Here is a 10,878-nt window from a genome sequence, read left to right as displayed (position 1 = left end):
AGCTGTGAGCGTTGTGGTGGTCAGCTATTTCTGATATCGTACAGTATTAGTGACGGAGTCGATAATAATGTCTTGAATAGCATTAGGTTATAGGAATGAGTATAATGGTAAGGTATGTATTAGAATGCTGTAGAATATATCGTGGCAGAAAGTCTTATGAACTAGCATTGGCAGCACCATGTCTGTGAATCATCAAAGAAGGTACATACATACTAACATCAAAGGACAGCACCAGCACCGCACCTGCCTTGATTGCCAGCGGCTAAAGCCTTGCGCAGGTCCAACCCGCAGCCCACAAAGCACGGCAACAGCGGCCGGCTGCAGCTGCACATGCTAGCTCTTTCCCTCGCCATCGGGTCCGACTGGCTCCTGCCGCCCCCTTGTTGACAGCCTGAGCCCGGATCTGTCAGTCGCCCGTGTGCCGCGCCTTCCTCTGCTGCTGTTGACAACTGACAGTAAGGTACTGACTGGGAAGGAAGCATTGCTGCTCTCGGCCAGCGCTAAAGCCGGGGTCCAGCCCACCGCTTTGGGCGTCTTTCTTCTGCCTTCTGCCTTCTGCCTGTGATCGTATTCCTTGTCACTCCAACACTTCGAGGTTCCTCCCTGCATCTCTCGCGCCTTTTGGCTCTTCGGCTTGCTCTTGTTGGCTTCTTCTTCCTTGTAATTTTTTTGCGCCGAGTCAATAGCTGGTCGAAGGCGGCTGACCTCATACCGATCGATCCTTGCTTTACTCCCCCCAGCTTCGCTTCTTGCGCCGCCTCGTATTGTGAGACCAGCGAGATTGGCTCCGCGGCTTCAGCTCTTCTTCTACCACTGCGCGCCCTCGATCCTTTGTGGGGGAGCTGCAGCAACGTCACGACTCACTGGGCAGCAGGCGGTGGATGAGATTCCAAGCTGGCGAGGGCCAGGCACGAACAGCATCAACCCAGCTTCGGAGAAGGAAGCTCACCAAGCCCGAGGCTCACGGTTGCGACGAGGCTGCCAAGATCGACATGCCACGATGATATGATCGACAAGCGACGACAAGGCAGAGATACCCCAGAACAAACTCAGCAAACAACGAGCACCTCGGCGCGCGAAGCGAGATCTCGGAGCGAACCCGATCAATGGCCGTGTCACCACCAGATCCGTTTGCTCGCGGACGCGCGCATCCGCATCGCGCAACACCAGGATGTGCGCCGTCGAGTCGCTTCTTGGGGACCGCGGCGCTGCTGCTGCTGCTGGGAGCTCCGTTGGCGGCCGCTGCGCACAGCTTCCCCTATGTCCCGACGCAGATCCTCGCGCCCGATGCGTGCTTCAACCAGAGCGCGTGCCACCGCCCGGATCTGGCATACATCTTGACCCAGGACGGCGACGACAATGTGCAGTTCCTGTCGCTAAACATCTCGAGCACCGTGGGAGCCGACACCAAGCTGAGCCCCGTCACGACGAGCCTACCCTTTGTGGGCGGCGACAATCCGAAGAACACGGCATTTGGCGCGGTGAGGACAGAAGAAGGCGCTGTGCTGGTATACTCTGGACAATGTGACAAAGGGCCGGGAAGCGTGTGGACGTATGGAGAGGGGGCTGCCTCGGGGAGTAGCGGTGATGCGGCTTGGACGAAGCATGCGACAACGCTTGGCACGTCGCAAAAGGGCAGCTCGTCGCGAGGGCCGTACTTCCTTGGGGGGACCATTGCCTTTTCCGCGACGCTTGCACCGCTGCTGGACGAGCCGACGATATACAGCTACGGTGGCATGTGTGATACGCCCTCGGACAGCTCAAAGGGCTGGCAGTCTGCGGCAAACTACTCCACGGGCATGCTGACTCTCGCCCCAGCCGACAGCAGCCCTTCCTCCAGGTCGTACGCGCAGAATATCGCCTCAAGCTCTGGGCCTAAGACGCCCATAGCTGGATTCAGCCTCACCGCGCTGCAAAGCTCCATGAGCAACATTTCCGGTACCGTCACACAGCAGACGGCGTACGTCATCCTCGGCGGCCACACCAAACAAGCCTTCATCAACATGAGCACCGCCGCTGTGTGGAATCTCCCCGAGGAGTCTTGGTCCTACGTAAACGTTCAGCAATCAACCGACAGCCCCGATGGCGTGGAGAGTCGATCTGGTCATACAGCCGTCTTGAGCCAGGATGGGCGTTCCATTATTGTGCTTGGGGGTTGGGTTGGCGATGTGACGAATGCAGCCGAGCCGCAGCTGGCCATCTTGGAGATGAGCCAGGCGTACAGTTCGTGGAGGTGGACGATACCGAAGCAACAGCCGAAGTTTGCAGAGGCCGGCATCTATGGGCACGGAGCCGCGATCCTTCCGGGAAATGTCATGATGGTGTACGGTGGCTGGCAAATTAAGGATTCCGACACGTCCAGCAAGATGAAGCGACAGTCTGGCGTCACCACGGCACCGCTGTTTCTGAACCTGACCGATATGACGTGGTCGACGACCTATAGCAATCCTACCCCGGCCAAGACCGGTGGCCAAAACCCGGAAGATGCCCCTGGCAAGACCTCTGATGCAGCCAAGTCAAGAGTGTTGGGGCTGAGTCTCGGATTCGGCATTGGAGGTGGGCTGATCCTCTTCATGTTGGCCTTGGTCAGCTTCTTTTACTGGCGCAAGAAGCAACGGAGACGGGCCGCTCGCGACGAGACCATCAGGGCCATGGCCCAAGACGCCAGCATGTTTGTACACGACGGCGTTGACATGGCTGAGCGACCTGATACCTTCCCCTGGGGTTATCGAAGCTGGTACAATGGTGGGCAGGATCCATACCGGACAAATGGAGACGACCGATCTTCTGGATATGAAAGCATGCGTGGCTCGTATGGCGGCTATGCACCTGTCGTACCAGGGGTCGTGAGGAAGCCAGTGGCTAGGCAGATGCGTGGCGGTTATGTGCCGGCCAACGCTCCGCTCAATAACCCTGTTCATACTCCGGGCCAGATTCACCCCATCATGGAGGACGACGAGGAAGATTTGTCTTACCAACAGGCCAATCCCGCCGAGGCCACGACGCCCACGTCGGACGCATATTCCGATCCCTTCATGACGCCAACAGCTGCCGTGGCCTCGGGGGCTCTACCAGTTTTCCAGCCTCCGCCCCCTGGCCAGAGCACGGCTGGGCCCAGCACAGATGGCCCATTTCAGCACGATCCAGATGTGCAGGACTGGGTATCGGATGTCGACGCCGCGGATGCCATGCTGGCGAGGTATAATAGCACTCGCCAACACGGGCGTTCATCGCCCACGCGGCGAAGCTCTCAGCGCTCATCTGGCATGCATGAGGAGGATCTTCATATGGACTCTGGCATATCAGAGTCTACCCGCAGCGCGGGAGATGGGCTGGGCCGCTCCGGCTCCGGTCGATGGTCCGCCATTATTGCTACGGCTGGCCTCTTTGGCGGCAGTTCTGCGCCCACGACAGAGCCGGGCAAGCCTGGCAGCTCCTCTTCGAGCAGCTACAACACGGCAAAGTCGGGCTTCGGCGCATTGCAGGCCGAGGGTCCCAACCTGCTGCTCGGCAGAACCACGCCCGGGAGTCCGTACGAGGACGACGAACTGCAGCAGCCCAGCTCGCCATCGAAATCGAAACCGCCTCGGAGAAGCTGGCTAGGCTCGTTGAGACGCGTCTTTTCGGGCTCAGAGTCTCCCTCGAGTGACTCGCCTGCCATGGACAGACCAGCCCCACGGGAGATTTCCACAGACATGCTGAGCCACGACTATGAGCCCCCGCTCTCAGCACTGGGCAGCGAGCTTCTAAAGAGGAAGCAAGGGCGCCAGGACTGGGAGGGCGGCGAGAGCAGCAGCGCCATGGAGAGAGAAAACGAATGGGACATTGAGAGAGCCGTGGAGAACCGCCTGGTTCAAGTCATGTTTACCGTTCCCAAAGAGCGCCTCCGCGTTGTCAATGCCGACGAGCTCGATGACGGCACGAGCACCGACGAAAGACTGCCACTTCACATGCCACAGACGGCGGAGCTCGTGGACATGGACAAGCGGTCATCCCTGATGGAGGCCTCGCTCCGCAGCACCAGCAAGCTCAGCTCCCACAACGACGACGAGGGCGGAGGCGTGCCCGTGGACGAAGGCGATCGCGACGACGGCTTCCTTCGGGTCGACCAGGACGACTATGATGACCGTGCGGAGAGGATCGAGAGGCCGCTGTCGGTGGTGACGGACATGACGAGGAGCGAGCGACCCATTTCGATTGCGACGGATGTGTCGTTTGCCCGGTCGGCGAGCGTGTACACGGCCGAGGCCATGACGTTTGAGCGGCCCAAGACGAGGGTGCTGCAGATGGTGGACCGGTTCGAGAGCTTTGGGACGGAGAGCAAGGACAGCAGTCCCTCGGTGAGTCGGGCGGGGACGCCAGGGATACGGAGCATCAAGAGCAAGAAGTCTTTGCGGAATGAAGATTTGAAGAGGCAGTAAACTCTCTACCTATGACACTTTACCGAGGGGAGGGGGGAAAGTAGGATGATAAAGGAGGGCAGGGTGGGATTAGGGGAATATGGGTTATTTAATTTAAGGAGGGATATTGGGATATTGCATTGGTTTGGAGAATTTGTTGTTGGGGGTTCATATCACCATCTTCTCTCGTTTTGCTGGAGTGTAAATTGAGCGTTCTGATTTATTTTATTGCGTTTGCGTTGGTTTGGGTCTTTGGTTGGAGATGCGGCGGCGAGTGGGCGATTTCTTGTATATAGCCTAGCAGCCTAGGATGGATGGCATGGGAGATGGATGATATCGGCGGACGGATGGATGCTCCAGGACAGATGGGGGGAAGCGTTGGAAGGATGGGAACGGAGCGAGAGATGAAGAAATGTAACCATGTTGATGCCATACAAGGAGACGTATGAATATATATACATACCTACGTTGTCCAAGCCCAAATGCAACTCCAAGTCCCAGCCATATTCCCATTATTTCGATGCCGCAGTTGTCCGCTTATATAGTATATCGTACACATAGTACACCGAGAGCAGTGCCTTTTATACCAGGCGCCAAGTAAACAAACAAACGCCATGTCTCAACCCAAGAATGCAACCAGTAGCCAAGCACAATATAGGTAGATGGCAGTACTAGTAGTACATACTACCATCATCACCGCAACCAAGCATTCCACCTGAGCACAGTCTCAATCAGCCTCCTCCCCGGGAAATCCACAATCACGACCCCAACCCTCGCCAGGTCGTCATTGCCCGACGCATCCTCGAGATACTGCCCCGTCATGTCGTTCATGCCCTGAATCGTCCTGTTCATCGGCCCCGCGGCGGCCTCGATGGGCAAGACACCCACCGACGCCGACAGGTGCGCCAGATACAGGAACCTGTTGTCGTCGGGCGCCAGCGCCGCGTACTCCAGCGCGTCGCGAATGGCCGTCCACTTCTCCGCGAGGTGGTACACGTCCGGAATCACCCACAGATCCTCGAGCACCATCTCGGGGCCCTCCCACAGCAGCCCGTAGGGCCCGCCGTCCCGCGCGTCAAAGTTCTGCAGGATGAAGACTTTCGAGCGCAGCTCCCCGAGGGTCGGTATCGGCGCCGCGAAGTCATAAGTATGCAGGTGCTTCGCCGAGCCGGGCGCCGTCGTCGGAGACGCCCAGTGGTGATAGCGAAACGCATCCTCAAACGAAGCCGAGTTGTTGGTCCCAATCGGGCCCCCTTCCTCTTTGACACGCATGATGATCGCCTCCGAAGGGTGCGCATCTAAAAAGTCAAACACGTCCAGCAGGACCTGCTCGTAGCTGAAGCCCGTGTACCCGTTCGCGTGGTAAATGTGCAGCTCGTCGTCCCTCACCCGCGCCCGGATGTCGAGATAGCGCAGCCCGCTGGCCAGTTGCGTGCTCAGGTTCCAGTTCTGGCATTGTAGCGTCTGCGACGCGATTCCGTACGTCATGGTGTCGTGCGTGCCCGGGATGCTCAGGCTCGTCAGGTGCACGTCGTCTGGGATCGCGGCCATCCAGTCCGGGTGAGGGCTGTCGCCGGCGTCGAAGCTGTAGGCGGACTGGTAGCCGCGGTAGCAGGTCGCGCCGACCATGCAGGGCGCCAGGGTGATGAGGATGTGTAGGAGGGCCATTGCGCCGAGGAGGCAGGTCGCCACGAGGATGAGGAGGGAGCGGCGGCGGCGGCGGCGAGGCGGAGGGGGAGGTTTGACGGGCAGCGAGATGGCGCCCATGGTCGAGAAGCGTAGAGGGCGTGGGGAGACGTGGGTAGGTCGGGATAGATAGATACGGGTCGTTCGGAGAGGATTGAAACGTGTGACCGGTGCAACGGCGGTCGAGTGTCGGATCGGAGGGCGGCCGCGAGTCTGCAGTCGGTGAGACGTGAGGGTGAGGGTGAGGAGGAGGAGGAGGTTGATGGTGATGGAGATGGAGATGGAGATGCGGTTCCAGCTCCGGTAAGTCGAGACACGGGCTGCAGCAAACAGTCACATGCGTGACCCGCATCAAGGACGAGCCGTGATAGAGATTCTCCCTCACTCTGTGCCCCTGATCTGCACAAGTGCGGCAGAATGCGGGTTTCACAAATCGCTGCTGCTGGGAATGATGAATGAATCTGATGCTGGTTGGATGTTTGTTTTGTAATGTAATCGGAGCCGGACATCAAGAGGTGAGTGAGACTTATCGCGACCCGAAGATGCGCCGCTATCAACTCTCTCCGGACCGGCATTGGCCACGCCGACTAGATCGTGAAGTTGCCTCTTCGAGATGCACTATGTACGAATTAACAGCTTGAGCTCTTCTGAATCTGTTGTGCAGACAGGTTCTATCAATGTGAACATCTTGCAAATTAAACCATTGTCGTAATGCTCACCTGATACCGCCATTGAGGAAGTATCTCCTTGTAGCATAACAGCTCAATGGCTCATCACTTCCCCAGCCCAGCCCACGTGTAACAACCTCAATACTACAGTACACGCAAGCCTCCAGAATCAGCCACCCTTGCCCATCGAAATCCTTCGGCCATCCGAATCTGGGCGTTTTAGCATATCCGCCACTTCGTTTCATGGCGTTTTCTAACATCTGAGTAGGTTACTCTTGACAATTGACTACCTACTAGGTAGATAGGCAAGTAGTAGATTCCAACAAGCCAAGGCGAAACCCAGAAATCGCGGCTTGTTAATCTCGCTGCTACTGGAAAGCTTCTCTCTGATGCTCACCCAGGAAGTCTCAGTACTTTGCACATCCCGCATATCAGATCTCACTTTCAAGGAAACCCCCTACACGTTTGCTGACGCTCAGTTACATGTACTTTCCCCGACGACAACCGACTTTGGGCCACGAATCCCAATCTTGAAAACGCAGCTTGCAGGGTCCTCTCCAGCCCTCATCCCCAGCAGCAACCTGCCAACCTTGATCCCATCACATGTCATCGCAGAGCCTTACCATACCTATGCTCAGATACGCAGTCCGGGGCAAACAACAGCCGGGCAGTTGCGACGCCCCCGGACCACGGCACTATTACCGCCTCCTAGAGCAGACCCTCCGTCGATGCATAGCTCAACGCGGCTTGCTCGTATTCGCGGGCGCTGGTTGGCGCGGCGCGGGAGGGAGCTCAGCCCGAGCCCCCAGATAGAAAATGCTCCGGCACAAGAAAGGAGTGTATGTCGCCATCTGGGGTCGCTTTTCCGATTTAGACTTTACACTTGGCTCGAGGGATGGACCCTGGACATGTCAAGCCATCGCTCGAGGCACATGAAGGATTGTTGGTTGCCTTTGAGAGAGACTTGAGGCAATAGGGGCTGAAGCTCGCAACCTTGGAAGCGAGCACTGTACTGTCCCATCGTCTCCTGCTGGAGCTGAGGCTGAAGAGCCACATCCACAAGCTTCAAACAACACTCGGTCCACCATGACAGAACCATCGACTTCGATCTCTTGGACAAGTGAGCGGATATTGTACCTAGTACAGGTACAAGGCGGACCCGTTGCAACAAGGCCATCTGTCGTCGTACATACCAAGACTCATCAGACAGAGCCAGCGCTTCCCTGTCAGAGTTTCCTCGTATTTGCTCGACTTACGCGTTCATCGGCGGCGTAAACTCTGTGCATCAAACCCTTGGTCGCGAGAAGCCAAGGCTCAGGCAACAACAAAGCTGGAGAATGGACCGATTGACTGACTCGGTGTCCGCGTGCCTTTTGGCAATGGAGTCTCTTCGTTTGTCGTCAGTACAAACATGCGGAGGAGCAGCCGCGCTAACATGGCGAGAGCTGCGTCGAGTCGAGGGCGTTGCATCGCTCTCGTATGGCAGTTCAGACACCCAATTGGTCACCGCAATGCATTTCGTGATGGTGCTAGCAGCTGCAGCGTCAAAGATGGCCGTGTGTACACCCTTTGCGCACAGGAGAAGAGAAGAATATGCCTTGCCGATGATGTATCTGTATGTACGCTTTGGACAGCGACCGCTCGTATGAATGGCTCGCCGCCCTTGCTGCTCCTCACATGGCCAATGGAGAATACTTACTGCTTTGATGAAACAACCGTTCGGCTGCTCCCAATATCCGTGACGATCCATTGTCCTAGCTTGTCGATCCCTTCATGAGCTGTACAGAGATCAGCAAACGAGGCGTCATTTGTGGCGCAGAAGATGGCTGAGGTCTGTCCCAGTCGCTTTCCCGTCGGTTCAGCGACTTTTGCCGTCGATTCATATCTCTGCTATTTCCAACGCCTCTCACGCTGCCAAGAGCAGAAGAGATGGGCATAATGATATCGAGCTGGCGCCTCCTCCAACACGGCTACAAGAAGGCCGCTGCTGTGTCAAGTTGAAGCAAGGCTTTCTTTTGCCTCTGTAGACCATCCTGTAAGATCAGGCAGGCATGAGCATGCCGGGCACTCGATGCCACAGTCAACTGCCGTAATATGCGCAGGAACCTCCCCACAGTCTGCTCGTGACGAACCCATCGTATGATAAAACGATGCGATGCCGAGTCGACCGCTTTACCAGCGCCGATCCCTCCCAAAGGCCAACGCCGTGACATCCGACACAACGAGAGGCCAACGAGCAAGTCTCACCACCAGGGAAACACCGCTAATAGACCATCAGGTTGTCGTTGAGGTTCCGCAAAAGGTCTCGTAACACTTGCATGATGGTGTCCCGGATTTGAGACCTAACCTCATTTTCCCTTTGGTTGGCTGCATGATACTGCACAGTATTATATGGGAGGCTGGTAAGGAGGTTGGGGTGAGGGGGGAACGAACCGTGGGGGAGATAATCTCGCGATTGGCCAATGCAAGACAGTTGCCCTTCGGAAAGGGCCTCTGAAATGGGACTTGTGGCTTGTCTGTACGAGTGTGAGGCCGCGTGTGTGTGCGAGCAGTTTGCGGGGATGGTCCTGCAGAGGTTGCGGAGAGCTCATGTCGAATGAGCTTCTGCCTCTCATGCGGGGATCAGATGTCGACGTCTTGCTCCTTGCTTGCGCTTTCTGCACCCTGCAGACAGACGACTTGCTGCTTCCTCTTCGTATGTGTGTATGAGCATGTAATAGTATGTACTGCACAGTACTGTACAGGCACATCGTTGCCACCTCGCCTCGAAGATTCAAGCCAGAAACAGTCCAGATACAGATCTGGTGTGGCTGGTGCAAGTATAAATAGCAGCTCAACAAGTGATAGTAATAGTAGAGGCGAACTGGACGTGAATACTAGCATCCTGGAAAGACGATCCGCTTCATGGACTCGCCTTGCCCCAAGAGAGACTCGATAGGGCTCCCATGGCTCCCATAGCTCCCTATGGCGCACGAGAGCGAAATCAAGGCATTGTCAGCGCAGTCCTTTGTTCCGTTGTGGCCAGCAAAAGTGCATACGATATGCATCTGCTTTGCCAAGGGGCGGCAATTGCATACGTACAAGACACGAAACCTGAATGCTGCCCTTTGCCACAGATACCATCGACACGGCTAAACTCCAGACACTTGCTCTTGTCGACCATTGCGCATCCATGAGTTGCCTCGCCTCCAAGTGCCAGTTCAGGCCAGTTCAGGTCTCTTGCGACATGCTGGGAAGTTCTCATGGAAGTACATACGATACGTACCGCAGACGGCATGCAGAGCCACGAGTCATCGTGCTCTGGGGAGGCTTCGATCGGTGATCCGTACCTACAGGGGCATCTGGAGCACGCACCAAGCACCACCCGAGCTTTTCTTCTGCGGCAGACATGGCAAAGGACGAATGCCTCGATCCAGCAATGCTGTGAGGGCGGTGCCACACCTTCCCCACTGCCGGCCGCATCCTGGTCCTTGCTCTCCCGCCCAGCCAGACGTGCCATCGTCACGGACCCAGGAAATTGTCGCTGCCGGTTGCGAGGACTGAGCTTTTGAGACAGTTGCCCTCTGGCCCCAAGATGTGTGTCTCTTGATGGATCCGATTTGAAACATCCAGCACGGACCCAGAGTGCGCTGTGTGTTCGTCAAAATCGCTCACGACATCTAGTATGTATGGCAGATGCCCACGAGATTAGGGCGGACTTGCTTGCGTAGATAGCGGCAATTGCTCCGTGGCCATCACTCGACAGCCGGGGATGTTTCCACCGCGTGATCCCGTCCTCGTATCGCATCTGCTCCGGCGACTGCCAACTGCCAACTGCTCGTCAACTCCGTCAATTCCACGATCCCGCCGTATGTACGAGATACTACCAGATAAATACATGCCGCGAGAGGCATAGCGCAGCGCAGCGCAGCGGGCAATGGGTACGAGTACTAGTACTGTACTGTACCACCTGTGCAGATGGAGAGGAAGACAAACGAAAGAATCTGTACTTGCTGTGGGTGTGGGTGTGGGTGGGCACGCTGTCGATGGTGGAGATTGTGCCCTCTGGAGCCTTTGCAAGCTCCTTGGCCGCAGCTCGCCGTGGGCCAACGGAATCGCAGGCGGTCCCCAATCGTCAACCTAGG

The 10,878-nt window shown here is 56.9% G+C and overlaps 2 protein-coding genes across 2 annotated transcripts; one reads left to right on the top strand and one right to left on the bottom strand.

Moving 5' to 3' along the window:
* Positions 1-1,106: 1,106 nt before the first annotated feature.
* On the top strand, positions 1,107-4,421 carry TRIREDRAFT_111103 (uncharacterized protein; the record flags this gene model as incomplete). Its single annotated transcript, XM_006968605.1, has 1 exon — positions 1,107-4,421. One exon carries the CDS (start codon positions 1,107-1,109, stop codon positions 4,419-4,421), a length of 3,315 nt encoding a protein of 1,104 aa, XP_006968667.1.
* Positions 4,422-5,093: 672 nt separating this feature from the next.
* TRIREDRAFT_111102 (phospholipase C) lies at positions 5,094-6,068 on the bottom strand (the record flags this gene model as incomplete). Its single annotated transcript, XM_006968545.1, has 1 exon — positions 5,094-6,068. One exon carries the CDS (start codon positions 6,066-6,068, stop codon positions 5,094-5,096), a length of 975 nt encoding a protein of 324 aa, XP_006968607.1.
* Positions 6,069-10,878: the final 4,810 nt, after the last annotated feature.

This window comes from Trichoderma reesei, assembly GCF_000167675.1.
Source record: "Trichoderma reesei QM6a unplaced genomic scaffold TRIREscaffold_24, whole genome shotgun sequence".
NCBI lineage: Eukaryota > Fungi > Ascomycota > Sordariomycetes > Hypocreales > Hypocreaceae > Trichoderma > Trichoderma reesei.
This window is presented reverse-complemented; position numbering and strand designations above follow the sequence as displayed.